Source organism: Macaca mulatta, chromosome 8 (genome assembly GCF_049350105.2).
Source record: "Macaca mulatta isolate MMU2019108-1 chromosome 8, T2T-MMU8v2.0, whole genome shotgun sequence".
In the NCBI taxonomy this organism is placed as follows: domain Eukaryota; kingdom Metazoa; phylum Chordata; class Mammalia; order Primates; family Cercopithecidae; genus Macaca; species Macaca mulatta.
Genome location: NC_133413.1, coordinates 122,725,129 through 122,747,893, shown reverse-complemented (window position 1 = coordinate 122,747,893; position 22,765 = coordinate 122,725,129). Strand labels below are relative to the sequence as shown.

The window sequence follows — 22,765 nt, the reverse complement described above, 5'->3', positions numbered from 1 at the left end:
ATTTGAGTGGAGTTGCAGCCAAACTATATCAAATAGACTATTCAGAAGTGTCAGGATAGGCATAGGAATTACTTTAATGGGTTTTGCAATAGAGAAGAGAGATTGAGCCAACTTCAAATATAACAAGAAAAAGTGGGAATTTATATATCAGAAGCAGGATGGAGGTTAGTAGATGGAAAATTATTAAGAGGAAACATCAGTGATGAGGGCTATTCTGGCTAAACCACCTAAACAGGACTGTTGGTGAAGGCAAGCCAGGGTTATCAGACATCACCTAGGGGATGGTGGAGGTGAGAGGGTAATCAGACATTGAGAGAAGGGGGTTTTGGCTAAACCAGCTCATCAGGATTCTTGTTAAAACTGGACAATGCAAAGACAGACACAGAAGTGAAATAGTCAAGGCCTAGTTGGGAAGAGGATTCAGAGGAGCCTTATTAAACATTGGTCAAGGAGAGAATAATAGCAATAGTAGAATGTTTCAACCATGTTGCAGATTAGAGTTTAGTGGAGAAGGGAGCTTTAACTTCTTGTTGTTCTATTTATTCACATTCTAAGCAAAGACCCTCCCCTGTGAGCACTAACCCATTTTAGTACATTATGCCATATTCCAGGCACCCACTATACTGTTTCCGCAATGATGCTTTCAGGGTAACTGTTGGTCTGTAGTGACAATTCAGCCACTTATCTATGCTAATGCTCAAGAGTTTATTTATGCCATCTTAGACACTGTCATCATTTATTGATTTACATTTGGGATGGCTTAATTAAGCAAATTGGATGAAGTCTCAGGAATTAAATGAATGTGACCAAAGGAAAAAGGATTCTACCGGGTTTGATGGAGAATAGGAAACAAAGGCTTACTGAAACAGTTACATGAAAATTTATGTTATGCAAACCTTCTCAGTCAATGGAACACTACTTCTCAATCTTATTTGGATGTGATACTTCAAAAATTAAATGTCAAATAAACCTTGCTTTGTCTACAAAAAAGAGTAGATAGATACACTGCCTTGTCTCATTCTGAATTTATTCATGGGGAAGAAAATGAACTAGGAAAATACTTTAAAATTGAAATAAAGGTTCTAGCAACGTGATCTAAACTGGTTTTCCTTTTAGTGATTTCTCCAGACTTTTAAAGTGATTTTTTTTTAAATCTAAGTTATAGATTTATTAAAAATGTGTCGAGAACTCCATGAATGTTACCCATTAGAGGTTAGTAGATGCTTTGCTTTAAAGAATGGATTTAATTGATCAGTATAGCAATACTCTTCATGGAAAGATGTACCCAAAGTGCCCTATTGTTGGTTTATAATTAATTGGCTAGCCTAACATCTTTTCATACGTGGAATAAAGAAAAGCTGCCACATCAATAAACAGAAATAGAATTAATAGAGTTAAAGAGCAGAGACCCTGTCTGTACTGGTCACTTTCTTAACACTAGCATTTAACCCAGTTTCTGGCACATCACAGAATCAACTAATGCTGGTTGAATTAATAAACTCTATTCTAAAATACAATGTATGAAAATATAATAGGCTTAGATATAGTTTCAGGCATAAAAACTAGATAATTTGCATAGGCTTATTTGTTTGCTTTTATCTTACTGGTTTCCTTATTCTTCCTTTTTCTAGCTTACTATAGTATATATACCACTGTAAAAATTGAATTTTTCAGCAAAAGAGATAAAAACGTTTTCTTTAACATGTATTATGTTTAAAGAAGAAAAAAATTAGTAGCATTTCCCTTAAGAAATAGCTTGGTGTATACAGCTTACTCTTGTATATTGAGAGCAAAATGCTTTTGAAATCTATATGCTTAAGAAAACAGAAAAGAAGCTTGGAGCTGAGATGCAGGGAATTCTGTATCTCTGCTTGGAAATAAAGAAACAGACCACGGAGCTTGTTAATCATGCGAAAGGCATAATCAGCACAGACTTGGGGTTAATTGTAGTTCTAGAAATAAAAGGGTGTTCTACCCATTGGATTGAGGCACCAGCATCAGGTCAGCGTTTAGAGAGAATTTTTAAAAAGAACAGAATTATGACTCTCATATAAATATAAAGGATACTTAAAAATTTTGTTTAACTTTCAATTAAATAATGAGAAACCCAGTAAGATGTTACAATGGTTCAAAAGAGAATTCAAATAACCAAATAATAGATGGTTAATAGATAAATTAGATAGATCTGTGGATAAGATAGATAGATAATCAGGAATGTTAAGATGAATTTACAAACAAATAGATGCATAGAGGCAAAATGAATCTGTTCACTGGGGCAATAATCCATTGCATTATACCACAGTCTCCATTTAACACAAGTTACCCAATTTGCTAGACAAGTTGCTTACAAAAAAAAAAAAAAAAAAAAAAAACAGTAATCTTTTGAGCCACTTTAAAATCTCTTACAGATTTTCCTTATATCACTTTCAACCAGGCAAATACCTTTGGCTATTCAGAACATTTTAGAATCAGAAGACCTACTGCTGTTTGCACCTTAAAAAACCAAATAAACTAAGAGATTTACAGACAAAATGGAGAAGCAAATCTGAGAGTCACCACTTAGTTCTTAAGACTTCTGACTGGGAGTACTTGGTTCACGATTATAATATATCAGTTTAATGAGACAATATTAATATGATAATGTGTGGGAAATCAGATCACTATGTGAGTGTTCTTCATTGTTCATACTACAAAATAACTTACGCATGTACTTTAAAATTTTATCTTTACTATAGTGATTCCATATCCTCTCAGAGTAACTGTTTTCTGATGAAAGCTACTTTTAATTTAAAGTTTCAATTGCCGATATTAATGCAGAGTTGATTGCTTTTAAAGAAAAGTGGCTCGCTCATTGCTTAATAAGGCAAGATTCAGCACTCTACTCCCCCACTCCTAGCTTTCTCAACTCTCCCAACTGAGTTAATAACTACAACAAATTACAAGCACAAATTATTAACAACACTTAAAAGAGCATGCCCTACAGTTTTCTATACTCAACATGATAAAAAAACACAAGGTTAATGGCTGCATTGTTAACAGTTATAGTCTCAACATATTCAGTTTAGAGATAATGCAAAACTGGTCTATCTGTATAGAAACAATAATTGAGAAGAGGACTAAAGGCAAAAAAAAAAAAAAAAAAGATGAATTTTTTTTTTCTTTTTCCTCAGAAAAAGTTCTTGGATACTTGTGTATTTTAGTTGTTTTAAATGTTTGTAAATATAGTGGTTTGCAAAGAAATTGGGCATGTTTTCTGATGGAAAGAAAGAGTTAAAGGATGCTGAATTGTACTTTTTTTCTTAATGATTTCCCAAAAAGCTGAGAGAAAGAATAAATTATACTCCAAGAGCCTTTTTGGGCAGTGTGTTTGATGTAACAAAGTTATCATGATTAGACTAACATAACTTTTTTTTTTTTTTTGGCTACTTGGTAAGGCAATGGCAATCTGCTTTATAATAGAACCTTCTTAAGACATGTTTGAGAATAGATCATCTAAACACTAGTCTAAACAAATGCAAAAACAGAAAACCTTTCCTATATATATTTGGAGTATTTTGGAAGTAGCTTGGGATTTGGTGGAACAAATTTGGGATCTTTTAAAAGGGTCTGAATTCAAAATTTTTGTATGACTTGTAAACCATTAAAATAATTCACAGCTTGTGTCTCATTTGGTGGAAACATAAATTTGTATTCATGACTTCTAGGAAATATTTTAAGGAGGATTATTGACAAATTTTAGCACAGCAATATTCAGAAATGTTCAAAGAAACATCGCTGTATCTGTTAATGTTTTCATTTTCTTTTGCTCCACAAAGAACTGGACTGAGATCACCAGCTTATTTTTGTAGGCCAAAAAACTACGTATAGCTTTGTTTACAATATTATGTGTATACCTGAATTCATAGGCAAAAGTAACCATGTTTCAAGTGAATTAACCTATTGGTATAAGGACCACCAGAGAATGTCCATAGCCTTCATTTGAGGTGTACAATTTGAATCAGCATTTGAAACATATACTTGTATATACTCATGGAATAAACAATTTAAATTCATGTGATTTCAAATTTATAAAAGTGACCTTGCTTTTACATTATTAAATTTTCATTAAAAATTATACTCTTTTAAACCCCACAATTTTACCAATGCAATATTTTAAGGATAATTTTTCTTACTGATTTTATTTAAAAAAAACACCCACAAAGCAAACTGATTTCTGTTCTTTCTGTTCTTGAAACAAGTTCTTTCTCTATAGTTTTAGTTTGGGTAAATTTTGCATGTAAGTTTAGTATATAATTAAAGAATAAGTAAAAATGGAGTAAAAAGACACATCTATAAAGCTCTGTTGGTATGTACTTCAGAACCGTACTTACCATGGAAGAGCAATTATTCTGCAACATTTTATGATATCTCAATTGCTGAGGAATTGTAAATAATATTTCTTTATTTTGGCAGAAGATTAACAATAAATGTTTAGGAATCATTTAAAACTTAGAATGTAAATTAAACACTATACCTGAAAAGAATCTTGCTAATCTTTTTCTAATGAAATTATTACTCATAATGGAATAGCATTTTTAAGGACAATTTTAAAACTTCCCTGAATTAAAACTTTGTCTATCTCATCTGAAGGAGGAGGAAAAAAATTAGAAAAAGAGAAGAGAGTCACAAAGTGAAAAGAATCAAACCACCATTGGGAAAAGCCAAAAGTAGTTACTATAAAGTATTAATCATCAATCTTATGATTTCTCATCCAAATTAAATGCTATACTCATTTATATTTTTAAGAATTGTTGTCTTAAAATTTTACTGCTTTAGGTCATGGTCACTTCTTTTATGACCTGAAGTACTGTGTCAGTAATATGAACCAATTGGCACCTATCCTCTTTTAATGGTAGAAAAAAAAATGACTATTATATTGTAATACTTTGTTCTCTCTCTCCTCCTCTTTCTATTTTTTTGTTTTTTGTTTTCGTTTTTGGATGGTTGGTGATTTGTTTGCTTCTCCGGGTTCCTGTTGATCAGTGGTGTTTGGCCAGTTTGTATTTTTCCAGACATCACTCCACGATGTTGTTGAGGTGTATGATGGGCCAACTCAGCAATCTTCTCTGTTATCTTCCCTCTCAGGATCCCATTCAGGTATCCTTTAATAGAACTGCCATGCATCAGTTACTGATTAAAGACTGACTTTGATTAGTATTGTAGTGAAAGTTGAGATTTATGTCATCCATATTAGAAATAAAGTAAAGTGAAAATATTATCACTTTTTTTTTTTCTAAAGAATAGAAACAAAATTAACTCAGAAGGTTGAGAAAAATACAACCAACTATTCTCTAGGATTGTAACCAAGTAAATAATATATTTAATCACTTAGTCTCTGGTGTTTAATGTAATATAAAATATTTAAGAATTCTTTGAAGAATGAGGCAATATGTATAAAAATGTAATTAAAGCTTTCTGAGAAAAAGATTGCAATACAAGTTGAACCCAAAGAAACTATATTGGTAGTGGTAGGATATTTTAAAGTAATTTGATAGAACATAGATTGACATTTTCAAATGACAGTGTAAGATTATAATATAATTTGTTAGGTTTACTGAATGAAAATTATTTATGATATCTAGTGTTTGTTTTGTTGAGTAGGAGAATCACTTCCACTGAGTTCAGGTAATCAGATCACAATTCGATTTACTTCAGTTGGACCAATAACAGCTAAGGGATTTCACTTTGTTTACCAAGGTAAGTGACCCTGTAGTCTAGAAACACACTAAGGAATGATATCATTTTCTATGATGTATTCAGAGATTTTGAATGATGAAATCCTCTAGATAAAAGTGTTTTTAAGCAGTTTTATTTTGTCCCCTCCCCCATCACTACATCACTGTCAACTTGACCAAAGTAAACAAAATCTATTGCTTCCATCATCATTCTCAGTTTAAATGCCTGATTTTCCTTCCTTCTCACATATTGTTTTCAAAACATCTACTTTTTTTCCTGACAATTCTTTACTATCTACATTTTCTATTTTCTAACAGTCTAGTACTCTAGACTATTTAGTCTAATTTAGTTTAGCATTCTAAATTAAAGATACAAAAATTTTGGTGCTGATGTACTTAAACATGCCAGGGAAATCAGTGTTCCATTCTAAAATTATAGTTTCTCATTCTCTCAGGAGAATTAAAACTTTCTTCACAGTTTTTAGGACTTTTGTGCAATTAGAAGTTTGTTTACACAGTTTTTTCTTGCCTGTGGTAGACAACCTTCTACATTATCATTAAACCAAGTTAAGAGCCATTATTTGAAATATTTTCTTTGAAATACATATGTTCATATGGTAGTTATTCTCAAAAGTATCTTGCATTTTATTCCTAAGAAATGTATAAGCATTTGTGATTTGTTATTCCTATTAAACCCTATTACCCCATTCATCAGTTGACTATAATACTATACTCTTTTACTTTAAGTAGTACTTCCCCCTGGAAACAATGTGTGGTATTATGACTATAAAAAGGCACTATAATGAGTGGAATTATACTTACTCAAGTCGAATAAGAAGAATTAATCTATTTAGAATTCATCATATCATTTTTCTGGGCTATTGTCAATCTCTTTAATCACATTTGTTATGTGTTTTAAAAAGAAAAAACATCCTGTTATCATTCTATTTTACTAAACCAAAAAAAAAAAAAAAAAAAAAAGAGAGACACAATTAAAGGACATACCTATAAAATCTAAAAGCAATTTCAAATCTGATATTGTGTGATTATTAAAGTAAAAAGTTTTATTGTTGTTAATCTGTCTGAACATATATTCTACCTAGTCCAAATGTAGTTATCTTTCTCAATAGCAAATGTGTTTGAAATTAAGTTTGTGAACATTCTATGAAACTAATAAAGTACTGTTTGCTTTTGTAAAATCTGTTTTTAATTAAGAACCAAATACTGAAAACAAAAGTAAAATTATTTGATATAACCTGACACATATTTTTTGAACTTGGTATTCTAAGCTTAAAAAGAAAAAAAAATGCTTTCAGTTTTATCCCACAAATTACAAAAATATCTAACAAAAAGTACTTTGTAATATTAATTAGTCTGTTAAAACAAAAATAGAAAAAAAATGGATGATGTTTAAAGGATCAAAAGTAAAACTTTTCTGGTAAAAAACCTTGACGATGGTAACAATATTTATTTTAAATTATGTTATTCTGTCTGAAATTTAACACTTTGAGAATATATTAAAATTGTTAATTCAAGTTCTGATAAAAAGTGATGATTTCTCAAAAACGTGTTTAAACAGTTACATACAGAAATCTGTATTTGTCTACCATGTAAAATTAAAATAAATAATATTTCTACACAGCTGTTCCTAGAACAAGTTCTACACAATGCAGTTCTGTGCCTGAACCAAGATTTGGAAGAAGAATTGGCAATGAATTTGCAGTCGGTTCCTTGGTTCTTTTTGAATGTAATCCAGGGTATATTCTCCATGGATCCATAGCAATTAGATGTGAAACAGTGCCCAATTCTTTGGCCCAGTGGAATGATTCCTTACCTACTTGTATTGGTGAGTATATAAATTTGTATGATCTGTGATTATACATATTTTATATAAAAATTGATTATCTTACATCTTTCAATTTGTTAAAATTTCAAATGTAATTATGCACTAAATTTTAAGTAATTTAATAAGTATGCTTTATATAAATATGAAAAATCAGTGGAGATTTGTTGCAATTGTCTTGGTGATGAAATCAGTGAAAAACTTTGTTCAATTAGATAAATAGTTTCCTCATATACTGATTTACATGGATTTATATGGATGTAAGTACATACATATGTTTCCAGGAACACAGAATCTGATGCTACTAATGTGGGATTATGAAGCACTATTATCCTTTTTTTTAATTTTTAATTTTTGTGAGTACACAGTAAGTGTATATATTAATGGAGTACATCAGATGTTTTGTTATAAGCAGTCAATATGAAATAAGCACTTTATGAAGAATGGGATATCCATCTCCTCAAGCATTTATTCATTTCATTGCAACAATCCAATTACACTCTTTAAGTTATTTTAAAATGTACAGTTATTATTGACTATAGTCACATTGTTGTGCTATCAAATGGTAGGTCTTAAAGCTGACTTTTCTGGAAATATTTTGCTTGGTCATCAAAAGAATTAGAAAATATGAATTTTTTTTTCTGACTTTGTTAGTTACAGATATGTATAAAAATATAAAATAATAAATTTTTTCAGTCTTTCACAAATATGGGTGGTAACATTTTGAATGAGTAAAATGCATAAGGTTAACCAAAAACTTATTGTTTCAAAGTTGTTTTTGCAATAGTATATCTAACTTATGTTGGTAAATAGAATGTATACTATCTAAAATTATGGATATCTTAATAGTTTAGAATTTTATAGTATGTCAGGGTAATTATAATGATGCTTGGCTTTTGTAGCATTCCATAGACATAGAAAATATAGAAAGTAGAGAAATTACTCTCTTCTCTGCCCCAATAACATATCTGAAAATTATTATTTTAAAAAAATACATAATATTAAATTCAAAAAAGAGTGGTAAGACTTAATTTCAGGTTATAAAATAATTCTAATGACTTGAGTTGTTTCTCATTAAAGTTACATTGGTATGTGATGTTAAAAATAAGATTTTATTTTATTTTATTTTATTTTTTTGAGAGAGAGTCTTGCTCTGTTGCCAGTCTGGAGGGCCGTGACATGATCTCAGCTCCCTTTCAACTTCTGCCTCCCAGATTCAAGCCTCCTGCCTCAGCATTCCGAGTAGCTGGGATTACAGGAATGCACTCCCATGCCCAGCTAATTTTTGTATTATTACAAAATACAAAAGGGACCAGGTCTCACCATGTTGTCTAGGCTGGTATCAAACTCCTGGCCTCAAGTAATCCACCCGCCTCTGCATCCCAGAATGCTGGGATTACAGGTGTGATCTACCACGCCCAGTTGAAAATAATATTTTTTAAAATAAAAGATAAGCAGAAATTTTGTTTTATTTTTGTTTTAATTTTAATAATCTTAATAGTCCACTCTCCATAGGGAAGAATGAGTATGTATATTGACACATAATAGACAATCATAAATATATAAAATTACTTTTCAATAACACATTTTGCCATATGAAAATGAATTATATTTGCCATTCTTATTTTTAGCTTTTTAAAATACATTTGTTCACATGTCAGTTCACAGGTCATTAGAATAAAAAATAATCTTAAATTGTGAAATAACATAGAAGGTACATTCATTTCTACTGAGAAGAAATCAAAGATAAATCTGTTGATATGCATTCGCAGGATTTTTTTTTTTTTTTTTTTTTTTTTGACTGAGTCTCACCCTGTCGCTCAGGCTGGAGTGCAATGGCATGATCTTGGCTCACTGCAACCTCCGCCTCCCAGGTTCAAGCGATTCTCCTGCCTCAGCCTCCCGAGTATCTAGGATTACAGGCACCCGCCACTATGCCCTCCTAATTTTTTGTTTCTTTTAGTAGAGACGGTGTTTCACCATATTGGTCAGGCTGGTCTTCAACTCCTGACCTCGTGATCCACCTGCCTCGGCCTCCCAAAGTGCTGGGGTTTAGGCACGAGCTACCACACCCGACCAGGATATGTAATTTTTATAGAATATGTTTGCTTTAAGTAAAATATATTTTTTTACCATTTAAATGAGGACATTGTCAACAACTGTGCTAGGATAATGGTATAAACTGGGCTGTCACAAATAACTAGGAAAGATGGATGGTCATTTGATTTCTCTAGGAATTTGATATTGCCTCTCCCACCCCCCCCAAAAAAATATACCTAGCATATTTCACAGTGCATTTTTTTCTTACAACAAATATTTTAATTTTTTCCATGACAATAAATGGAACCTGAACTATTCTTGTGTTATTCTATTATTTGTCGAATGACCACTTACAAAAAATAATTTAAAACACTAGAAGACTGAAAATGACTCTTAAATTTTCTTATCTTTTAGCTAAATAACCACAATTTCTGATTTCTGATATTTATAATTTTCTTAATGCCACTATTTGCCAATCCTATCGTCTGAATATTTATTCTCTCCCTCTCCCCACCACCCCCCACAACACACAAATTCTTATATTGAAATCTAATCCCCCATGTAGGGGTATTAAGAGGTGGGGCCTTTGGAAGGTGACTAGGTCTTGGGGGCTCCACCCTCAGGAATGAGATTAGTGCCTTTATAAAATAAGTCTGAGGAAGCATATTCAGCCTTCTGCCATGTGAGAACACAGAAGGCACTGTCTATGAAGCACTGAGCAAGCCCTCACCAAACACTACATCTGCTGGCACCTTGATCTTAGACTTCCCAATCTTTAGCACTCTAAGAAATACATTTCTGTTGTTGACAACTTACCTAATCTGTGGTATTTTGTTTTAGCAGCCTGGATTGTCTAAAAAAGCCCCATTCCATGCTAAGTAATTTAAATACATATTTGATGTAATCCTCTGACAAATCTATGGAACTGTTACTTTTGGAATGTACAGATGAATAAACTGAGTCTGAAAGAGGTAAAATAGTTCTCTTTAAAGTGGCAGAGCCATAGTAAGGGTTAGAGTGGAGGCAGGATTTAAGACTAAGTTTTCCTACCTTTATACCTAAATTAATTGATAGATTACTGCTTCTGTTTATATTCTGACTTATAAACTATTTTCAATTACATTTCTGCCTCATTTATTATGCAGAATTGCTGACTCTATTAAAGTACATTTTTGGCAGTCCACAAGTATAGGAGATAAATCAGCTGGACTTGATGTTCCACCTGTCTTGTGCTTACCAGAGAGCTGGGGTTAATAGGGCAGAGAGATCTTCCCCTTAGGTACTTGTACTCTCATAAAGACAAAACAAATAATGTCCTCTTTTCTGAACCACAATACATACAACACAATACATTGACTTCATACTCATGAAATATTATAAATAACATTTATAACATTCTGAACTAAAGGAATCATGAGCTAAAAGAAATGTTTCTATATGTCAATGCCAAAATTAGTCATACAATATGCATAAATTGGAAATTACATTGCTTGAAATCAGTTTAATAATTGAAGACAGACACATAATAATAACTCTCTTCAAAACTCATAGTAGATTTTTAAATCTTTTTCTATAAATACTAAGAATCATTATTTCTGCCTCACTTTCCCCAGTAATTATTTACATAATTTCTTCTCACTTTTAATATATTTACGTAGATATTGATAGAAGATATCAATGCGGTAAAAATAGAAGAACTTAGAAAAGTAGTTCTCTTTACTTAGTTTCATATAATCTACTGTAAAAACAGAGTAATATAATGACATGGAAATTCGTAAACTAGTTCATTAATCTTTAAATATCATCAAAACCCCTTTTATTCCTTTAGAGTGTTCAAAGAACCTACATATGCCAAGAATTGAAATGTAAATGTGTGAATTAATCCTTAAAGGTTCTGTTTGTATATTTATCATGTTAATGTGCTAATTAATGTGAGAGGTTGTAAAGAATTATGTAAAATTGAGTGAAATCATCAGAGCTGGGAATTGTACTAAATTATCAGCACAAGAGTTGTGGCTGAATGTCTTGGCTTTGTCCGCATGACTGAATTGAGGTGAGTTACAATAAGATCCTGGAAAATTTACATAATCTCTGATCTTCAAATCCCATATCAATAAAACAAGAAAATAAGAGAACTTCTTCATAGGTTCATTATGACTAAATGATTAAAAGCCTTGGCTTAGTTCTTAGAACCTAATAAGTACTAAAAAATTAAGTTGTTTTTGTTTTTGTCAAATAATCCACCACAAAATCAAAAGAGAAGATTCCAATTCTAAAAGTATTCAATGCAGAATATAGGACTTAATATGCAGTACTGATCAAGTATTTGATACTATTGATTTTAATTTGTTGATATTTTATTTTTAAAGCTAGTTAAAGTTATTATATGGAAAATGTGCCTTCCACAGAAGATGTTTGCATTTTGGAAAAGGCTGAAAGCATTAAGTACTGTCATCCTTTCCAACTTTAATTTAGGGTTCCTTGCATGTTTGACTTTTATTTGCATTTAAAATTTATGAGCAAGTTCTGGAAAATGTGTTGATTGTATTGAAAATAATAGTAAATCTTTATTAAAATATACCATTTAGGAGGACAGTGAAATTTCCACCAATTAATGCATTCCAGGTCAAATGGTTGAGGAGTAGACTTAAAGAAATAAACATTTTGTTTGTTTTCATTGTTGGCAAATTTTTTTTTAACATAAAATGAAAACAAAGTTAAAATAATTATTACTACAATTTTAATAGGCCTTAGAAATATATATTTAACCAATGTTTATGCTCTGCTTTTCTTCTTACCCTAAAAATTTAAACATCACATTATCCAAAGAAATAAATTTTCTTATGTCCATGAAGACATGCAGATGAGACAGAGTTAGAAAGAGGCAAGATATAGATGGGAGAAATGATCTGTCGCATTAAAAAGAGAGAGAAAAGGAAAAAAAAAATAGCAAAATAGCAAATGAAGAGAAGGGACTGAAGAAAGAGAACATTTGAAGAGAATATTTGTGAAACATAGAATAGAGAATATGAGACTATACATTTTACTTTGTTTTTATTTTTATTCTTTTTGAAATCGAGTCTTGCACTGTCACCGAGGCTAGAGTGCAGTAGCACGATCTCCTGCAACCTCTGCCTCCTGAGTTCGAACAATCCTCCCACCTCAGCCTCCCAAGTAGCTAAGATTACAGGCATGCACCACCATGCCCGACTAATTTCTTTGTATTTTTAGTGGAGACAGGGTTTCACCTTATTGGCTAGGCTGGTCTTGAACTCCTGACCTCAGGTGATCCATCTGCCTCGGTCTCCCAAAGTGCTGGGATTACAAAAAGGTGTGAGCCACCACACCTGGCCCAAGACTATAAATTTTAAACCATTAACCATTTGTGTCTGAAACCCAAGAAAGCCCCTATTCTACATGATTATCACAAAGTGTTTTTGTATTACAAATGTATCAATTGATTAATTCTAGCATTTTAGCCATCAAATATAAAAACCTATATAAAAAGAGTAAGGTGATACTATCTAACTAAGGATTTATCTCAGCAAGTACAGTAGCTCATAGCAGGAACTAAAGTCTATGAAAGACTTTAGGCTTTTATCTATTCTATTACTGATATTCCACCTCAGTAGTGAATGCTAGATTCACTAGTAGTGAATGCTGTTCTCAACCTAGATTCAGCCAGAACTCACTTCCTACTTTTAGGGCAAAAGATGAGCTACCCAGGAACCCACACCATCTCTCTGTCAGAGGTCCAGCAGTCTGTAGTTTCCTGGGCTTTTTGAGAACCCTGATACTGCATTCATCAGGAGTCTTTAGATATAGAACAGACTACCTGTAATTTTGCATGGATTTTTGCTATGGTCTAAATATTCATTTTCCCCATTTTTTTGTGTAGAAATTCTAACCCCTAAGGTGATTGTATTGGGAGGTGGGGCCACTGGGAGATGACCAATGGGATTATTGTCCTCATAAAAGCAACACCAAGGATGTTACTAGTTGGACATCCAAGAGGGATGTCCCTCTACCATGTGAGGACACAGCAAGAAAATGGCTGTCTATGAGCCAGGAAAAGGGTCCTCACCAGATACTGAATCTGCCACTGCTTTAGAAAACTTTGATTTCCCAGACTTTACAACTATAAGAAATATATTTCTTTTGTTTATAAGCCACCACCTAGTCTATGGTTTTTTGTTATACTAGCCTGAAAAGACTAAGGCAGAAAATTGGTACCAGGAGTGGGGTTCTACTGTAACAAAAACCTAAATATGTGGCAGCAGCTCTGGAACTGGATAACAGGTGTAGGCTGGAAGAGTTTGAGATGCATGCTAGAAAAAGCCTACATTGTTGTGAAAGGACTGTAAGAGGAAATTCTGATGAGGGATCAGAATAAGAGGAGGAAAGCTCTTGAGAAAGGCATCATCTTTTTACTAAAATATCTAAGGGGTTATGAATAGAATATTAGTAGAAATGTGGATAGTAAAGCCAATTCTGATGAATCTTTAGATGGAAATGAGGAACAAGTAGTTGAACAATAGAGGAAAGAATATTATTGTTATATTGAAGCAAAGATTATGCCACGTTATAACAAAAGTGGCTGATTATGTTCATGTTATGGAGTTTTCTGGAAGGTAAAACTTTAAACAATGAAATTGGATATTTGGCTAAGAAAATAAGCAACATGTTAATGGTTCAGCTTGGCTTCTCTTGACTGCCAATGATTTAAACATGGAATTGTTAATCGATTGGAAATCAGGGCCAGGCACAGTGGCTCACACCAGTAATCCCAGCACTTTGGGAAGCTGAGGTGGGCAGATCACAAGGTCAGCAGTTCGAGGCCAGTCTGGGCAATGGGAAACCCGTCTCTACTAAAAATACAAAAATTAATCAGGTGTGGTGGTGGACACCTGTAGTCCTAGCTACTCTGGAGGCTGAAGCAGGACAATCACTTGAACCCAGGAGGCAGAGGTTGCAGTGAGCCAAGACCATGCCACAGAACTCAAGCCTGGTTGACAGAGCAAGGCTTTGTCTAAAAAAAAAAAAAAGAAAGAAAAAAAAAATGGGAATCAAAACTTTTATATTTTAAAAACTTTCAACCTACCCATATTGGAAAAATGAGAAGACCTATTCAAAAGAGAACTTTAAGAGTTTAGCCAAGGCGAGTGGATCACCCGAAGTCAGGAGTTTGAGACCAGCCTGGCCAACGTGGTGAAACCTGGTCTCTACTAAAAAATACAAAAATTAGCCGGGCATGGTAGTGCATGCCTGTAATCCCAGCTACTTGGTAGGCTGAGGCAGGAGAACTGATTGAACCTGGGAGGCAGAGGTTGCAGTGAGCCGAGATCGTACCACTGCACTCTAGTCCAGGCAACACAGTGGGACTCTGTCTTAAAAAAAAAAAAAAAAAAAAAGTTTAGTCAAGTACTGTTTGATAAGAAGACTAGTATGAACTGACCATCTCAATAGAAGCTAGAAGCTATTCATCAATACAATGCAAAGATTAGTCAGCCATCTAAACAGAAGTGAGGACCTATTGTCCAAAACAAAGGAAGAATGAACCTGAATGCATTTCAGAGATCAAGGCTGCCCATCCAGTCACAAGCCCAGAGTGCAAGGGCCTAGGAGTCAGATTTCAAAGGAAGGGCCTTAAGCCCCAGGCTCTGATTCATGCAGTCTGCTTGGCTACACAGGAATAGTTCCTGTGGGTCTGGTTCACCATGCCCTGTACCCAGTAAGGTTATGGAGATGTGGCTGCCTCTGTGTAGATTTCAAAGAGTGTCCTGGAAAGCCTCTCTGCCCAGACAGAGATCTGCCATAGGGGTCATGTGGATGGCCTCACACTTTTAGCATTACCTTGTGGAAAAATGCCCAGTGGAGCTACAGAGGTGGGGCCACCCATATGATCGTGAAACAGTAGAGCCACTGATGTGATGGTAGTCAGGGAGAACCACAGGCATGCAACTCTAATCTGTGAGAGCTGTGGTATGTATTATGCCCAGCAAAGTCACAGAAGTAAGATTATAACCTCCAGTAGGTCCAGAATATGGAAACTTCCCTGCAATGCGTCTGGGAGGAGACCTCCAACCTGTGAGTCTAGGAGGTGAGACCATAGGCCCAGTGGGACTGAAGAACAGAGCATTGAACCAAAAAAGATTTTTCTTGAATTTTAAAGTTTTGGTCCTGCTTAAGATCTGTTACCCCTTTCTTCTGCCCTGTTTTTCTTTTTAGGAATGGAAACATCTGTCCTGTGCCTGTCTCACCATTATATTTTGAAAGTAGATAATTTGTTTGATTTTACAGACTCTCAGCTGGAGGGCAGTTTGCCTCAGGATGAATCTTATCTTAAAGTGTCACCCATATGTGATTGACATGATATTTAGATGAGACTTTGAACATTAGACTTTTCGTTGATGCTGGAACAAATTACAACTTGTGGGGCTATTGGGATGGAATGAATGTATTTTGCATATGAGAAGGACATTAATTTTGGGGACCAGCAGCAGAATGCTGTAGTCTGAATATTTGAATCCCCCAAATTCATATGTTAGAATCCTAACTCATAAGGTGGTAGTATTGGGGGCAGGGATTGGAAGGTAGTTATGAGGGCAGAGCTCTCATGAATGGGATTAATGCTCTTATGAAAGAGACCCCAGAGAGATCTCTAGCCTGTTTTACCATGTGAGGACACAGCCAGAAGACGGTGATATATAATCCAGGAAAGGGGCCCTCAGCAGACATCAAATCTACCAGTGCTGATTTCCCAGCTTCCAGAACTGTGAGAAATAAATTTCTGTTGTTTATAAGCCACCCATTCTGTGGTATTTCGTTATAGCAACCTGAATAGAATGAAGCAGTTTAAAAGTACATATCCAGAGATAGAAAATTGTGTCAGATGACTTGTATTTTCTGCCAAGATCACATGAAAAAGACGTATTACCTTATACGATTTTAAAAATATTCTTCCTTGTGGAACAGGTGTAAATCCAGAAAGTTGACAATATGACAGATGGATATATGGGATCTGTGTAGAGAAGAAATAGAAAGGTGAAGACTCTAAATGACATTCAGAAGACAGACCAGTTTAGGTTTTACCATTTGGTCCAACTACTAATCTTTACATAAATGAAAATACAGTTTGCATTTCTATTTTTAACTACAAGTATTTTTAGCTTCAAAATGTTCTGAATAAAAATGGTCATGTCTTAAAATATTTTTAAGATAGAAAAAGCTCAGTGTCTTAAATATTCAAATATGAGAGTCAAGTACAGAGCTATCTTATGTTGATATCAAAATGTTCTCTTTAATTTGTGCTCCTTTTCAACATCTGTTAACTGCACAAAACATCTGCCCCAAGGTCTTTGAATTTCTCATTTCCTCTGATTGGAACAGATATCTTTTTGTCTCACTACATCATTTCATTGACGTCTCCTATCTTTCTTGGCCATCCTATCTAAAATAATTTTCTGCCATCCATCAACCGTTTACTCTTTATATCATTACCTTTACCGCAGCCATCGAAATGTATTATGTATAATTTTTGGTTGTAAAACATTTCTTAAACTGTCTTAATTGTCCCCCTTTCCATTGTCACTATATTGGTTTTGGGCTCAATTGAAAGAGGACTTGGCACACAACAGGTGTTCAGTAAACTTTTGTTCAGTGAATGGATTTTAGTAAATTACTGTATCAATTTCCTGAATATCTGTAGAGGGTCTGACAACCCTCACCAACTTCCCAAGTCCAAGGTCCATATTTTTTCCATTTCAGTATCCACCACATGGTGATACTCTTGCATACTTTCCTGGCTTAGACCTTTACAAATCTGAGGTTTCAAACTCTTCTGACATCTGCAGAAAGGTATGTATGTTGGTGAAACGCAAGCAATAGATTTACATATTATATGGGGAGCTTTATTCTGAGAGAGAGCAAATTCTCTATTTACACTTTACAGTTTAGATATAATCTTTGACAGCCTATTTACAGGATTTTATACATGATGATTGTTTTTCTCTATCTTCACAGTTCAATGAATGCTCAGTTAACAGCTTAAGCCAAGTGAGCATCCAATTGAAACCAAAACAATACTGCTTTCTACATTCCTAATGATTTCCCTCTCAATTGTGTCCTTTCCGTTTCACAGTTCTTATTATTACTATCAACATTGTCTTTTTTTTTTTTCTGTCACAGTAAAGCACAAGAAAATGTTCAGTAATTTTGCACACACTGACATACTAAAACTAAACTGTTGATTGGAAAGCAGCCCCATTAGACATGATATGTGAGTTGTGCTTATAGTTAAAATACCAAATTAGAAGATTCACAAACTTTAACAACTGGTTTGTAAACAATATTTAATAATCTTGTGCAAAGCATGTCGTTCCAAGCCTTTCTTAATTACAATACAATATAATAAAATTTTACTTAAAATAATTAGAGTTGAGACCAATGTAAAAATGAAAAATAAAACCTATGCTGAAGGCAGAGTTTTTATCTTCCAAATTTGACCTTTTTACACTTCACATTTCTTAAACTCTTCAGTCTCCTAAACCCCCAGGCTCTCCTCCATTTTAGACGCTGTGATTCAAATAACCCCCTGCAGCCACTAATAGCTTTGACAATATATGGCCTTAGGCATAAGTACTTCTGTTAGTGGGAGGTCTTTTTTGAAAAGCCCCAGAAGCCGCCACCTACTCGCCTTAGTCAAAGAGTCTTTAATTAGTTGCTTATCTGATCAGCTTATCTGGTTCTGTTTTTTTAAGTTCTTTAGAGACTCAGAAAGAACTACTTTTACTTGAAAGTCTCCATGGCAACACCTGTCTACTTCATCTTTTCTTAGAATGGGAAAAAATTCATGAAGAAATATATACAAAATCTCCATCTTATTCATTTATCCATTTATTCATCTACTCATTCATCCATGAAAAAGTTATTAAATACAATAATAAATAGCAATTTTTAGCATTTGAATGAAGCACTATTAAGCATTATCTCATTTAATATTGACATCAACTTTGGAAGGTAGATACAATTATCTCTATTTTACAGGTATTAAAACCTCTTGGCTTAGATAAAAAAGCAGAATTTGATTTGAACCTAGGCTGCTTGATTTGAAGGCCTGTTTTCTTAATCCACATATTATACTGAATACTGATCAGAACAGAAATTTATCATATATCTTTTAAAAACAGGATGCAAATGTTAGATTAAGTAATATACATGAGAGTCAAATGTAAAATATTCTGTATGTGGTATTGCTTATCTGCTAATTTTTCTATAGCATATTTTGTTGGTAAATAAATAAAGATGATTGACGTAGAATTAGACAAATATGGCTTGTTTAGGAAAATACTGGGAGACAGGAATGATGCAGGAATGATAAAGAGGTAATTTGAAAGCACAAGATATATACAGACACACAATCAGTTCTTCAGTGATTTATTCATCAAGAATTTATTGAGTGCTTACTGCATGCCAACACTATTCTAAGCACTGGTGACATCGTTTTGAATAAGAATATAAGATCTTTGTCCTTACATTTTGCATTTATATTTTACATTTTAGTGAAGGAGGATAAACGTCATCAAGAAATACATTCTTTTCTTTTGGGGAGTGGTAATGCTGTAGAAAAAAATAAAACAGGAGCTGGAGTTACCAGACATCCAGAGCATGCTGCCATTTTAAACCTGAATAAAATGAACAAAGGGAGGGATGAATAAAAGTCTTTCTTGTTGGTGAGCAAGTGTATGAACTGTTGAGGGGAGAGAGATCTTGACATGTTCAAGCCACAGTGTCTGGAACACAGTAAATGATAGCAAAGAGTGATAGGTGATGAGTTTAGAGAGGCAGAGCAGAGGGCCAAGTCACTTGGATCCTTGAAGACCATGGTGAGTTTGAAATTTTTCTAACTAGTATGGGAATATATTGAGCTGTGGAGTGATGTGATCTTAATCAGTTTCTAAGAAATCACTTAGTTAGTGTAGGGAGATGTGGAGTAGAACCAATATGACTGATTAGAAGCCTATCAAGGTAATGGAGGGGAAAAGTAATGCGATTTGGATAGGAAGATAATGGTCACAGTGATACGAATTAGTAACCTTTGGGATATATTTTTAAGGTAGAGCTGTTACTGATAGATTGAGAATAGATGTAAATGTAAACTTGAATGCAAGAAAGATAAATCAAGATGAATGTTAGGTTTATGCCTAAGAACTGAGTGAATGGTGGTGACATTCCCTGAGATGAAAGAGAGTGTGGATGAGGAAGAATTTCAAAGTTATTATTTTGGACATATCCATTTTGAGATACTTATTAGACATATGATTGCGAAACTCACAGAAATCACAGCTAGAGATAAACATCTGGTAGTCAGAGCATACAGAAGACATGGAAGTGTATGTTATCACTGAGCGGGGATGGTGATTAGAAGACAGACTATGGCCTGGGACAAAGTTACAAAGAGGAGAATGAGTTACCAAAAAAAAAAAAAAAATCTGCAGCCAATAATACAGAAGAAAACCAGGAAAGTATGGTGTTCTGTTGGTCAAGCAAACAAAGGCTCAAGACAGATGGAGTGATCAACAGTGAGAACTAATTATTCATAGATTAAGTAAAATACAAGTTAAGGATTGATCATATTACAACATTAATATTCTGGTGACTTTGACATGGTCATTTCACTAGAGCAGTGAGGACAAAAGCCTGATGCAATGCATGAAAGAGACGATGGAGGAAGAGGAAATAACTTGTCACTGTAGCAGCATGGAAGAAAATTTATAATGCAAAGAAGGAGAAGAGTTAGAATCTTGACAAACAGAGTTTCAGGCAAAAAAGTGACCTTTTTTGCTCAGACTTGAGTCTATTGCAAGAAACTAATATAAAAATAATATGGAAGCATAGTATGATAAAATCGTACAGGAAAACATTTGGTGCTATGGGAAACTATAGGACACTTAGCACAGGAAAATTCCAAAGGATTGAAGAGGTAACATTCACACTGAAAGTCCGTAGATGGGTAGGTGTTAGCTAGGTGAGAGAAGGACAGATCAAGTGACAGCAATAAGGGAGCATATTAGTTTAGAAGGCTGGACTGGGATGGGGGATTAGGATGATGAGGAGTTGGGAAATTATAATTACATATAAGCCTGGAGATGAAGTCAGAGACGAATACAATTAACTATGTTTATCTGTAGGCCCAACACAGTGACTCGTGACTATAATCCTAGCACTTTGGGAGGCTGAGGCAGCATTGTTTGAGGCCAACAATTTAAGACCAGCCTGAGCAACATAGACCCTGTCTCTACAAATTAGCTACATAAAAATTAGCTGAATATCTATGCACAAATTACTGGGTATGATGTCACACACCTGTAGTACTAGCTCTTCTGCAGGCTGAGGTGGGAGGATTGCTTGAGCCTAGGAATTTGAGGCTGCAGTGAGCTATAATCACACCACTGCACTCCAGCCTAGGCAACAAAGCCAGAGCTTGTCTCAAAAAAAAAAGTAAAAAGGAAAAAGAAACTATCCATGAGTTGTGAATTCAGACAATGGGGAAATTTTTTAAGGATTTTCACCAGAGAAGCAACATGTCATATTTTAATTTAGAAAGATAATTTTGACAGTAATTTCAAAAATATAGTGCATGGAAAACATACTAGCCATAGGGAGGCCGTTTATGTGATTAATGTTGCAACTCAGAAAAAAAAAAAATATATATATATATATGTACGAGGAAAGGTTGTGGCAGTGGGGATGGTGGGGATGGAGAGGAAGAGCATCTATAAAGTTTTTTTTTTTTTTTTTTAATTGGCAGGATACACTTCATCAATTACTTTTTTTTGTTCTATTTTTTGGGTGAATATTTTAGATTTCTTCTTCTGTCTATTGCATGCCATTCTCAAATCATGCAAAACTGCTGGTTTTCTATTTAAATGGGCTAAATTAATTTTGGCTAATTTAAACAGAATTTGTATATAACCCATTAACAGAGATTTGTAAGAAAACACAACTAAGTGAGTTTCTTTAAAAAAAAATATATTGTCACACTATTTTAAAGTTTGCAACAGTTTTTTTTCTTTCTTTCTTTCTTTCTTTCTTTCTTTCTTTTTTTTTTTTTTTTTTTTTTGAGTAATTGCCCTGGTGTTTGCGTTTGTCTTTGAAAGTGGCACAAATCTGTAATTCACTTAAAAAAATTATTACAAAAGATATGTTCCTTATATCTCATCATTTATAGCCATATTAGGACAAATTCCCCAGGAGCACAGTACCATTGGAACCTAAAATAATAGTTGTAGCAAAAGGAAATATGATTTATTGATTTCTAACTGTGTTCCAAGCAGTGTTCTAGTTTCTTATGTACATTCTAGTTTCTTTGTATTTTTCACAAAAGCCTTTTAGAAACAATAGCATTACCATTCCACAGGTAAGATATCTGTGTTTCATAGAGTTTAAAGAACACGTCAAAGTCACACAGAATTTAAGAGTTATGAGTTAGGTTATGACCAGAATCAAGGTGGTTCTATTAATGGCATGAGAATTTTGCTTTCGGCTTAGTACCTTCTAAAAATGATTGAAGCCTTTATTGATTTCTGAGTAAGTCTGCATACATGTTCTTTCTTGTAGTAGTTAGAATGGCAATAACTGAACTGGGACCACTTGAAGTATCTTCAGTTCCACCTAAGGACATGGACTCTGGCTCCAACTGCCAGGATTCAAATCTTAGCTTCATCTTTTTTTTTTTTTTTTTTTTTTTTGAGAAGGAGTCTTACTTTGTCTCCCAGGCTGGAGTGCAGTGGTGCAATCTCAGCTCACTGCAACCTCTGCCTCCTGAGTTCAAGTGATTCTCCTGCTTCAGCCTCCCGAGTAGCTGTGACTACAGGCGCCCACCACCACGTCTGGCTAATTTTTTGTATTTTTAGTAGAGATAGGGTTTCACTCTATTGGCCAGGCTGGTCTTGAACTCCTGAACTTGTGAGCCTCCCACCTCAGCCTCCCAAAGTGATAAGATTACAGGCGTGAGCTACTGCACCTGGCCAGCTTCATCTCTTAATATGTAATCTTGGGCAAGACAATCTCTTAATGACTCCATTTGATTGCCTCAGCTGTTAAATGTGGAGAATACTTATTCATATCTCATTAGTTGTTGGAAGGCTTAAATTAGTTAAAATATGTA

General features: G+C 34.0%; 1 protein-coding gene across 1 annotated transcript in view; it reads left to right on the top strand.

Annotated features, from left to right (window-relative positions):
* Positions 1 to 22,765, top strand: part of CSMD3 (CUB and Sushi multiple domains 3) — a 1,224,761-nt gene that overhangs the window by 1,035,544 nt on the left and 166,452 nt on the right. Inside the window, exons 33-35 of the mRNA XM_015145899.3 lie at positions 5,023 to 5,136; positions 5,641 to 5,736; positions 7,357 to 7,560. Coding sequence (XP_015001385.2) covers positions 5,023 to 5,136; positions 5,641 to 5,736; positions 7,357 to 7,560 — 414 coding nt within the window. The remainder of the gene's footprint in view (positions 1 to 5,022; positions 5,137 to 5,640; positions 5,737 to 7,356; positions 7,561 to 22,765) is intronic.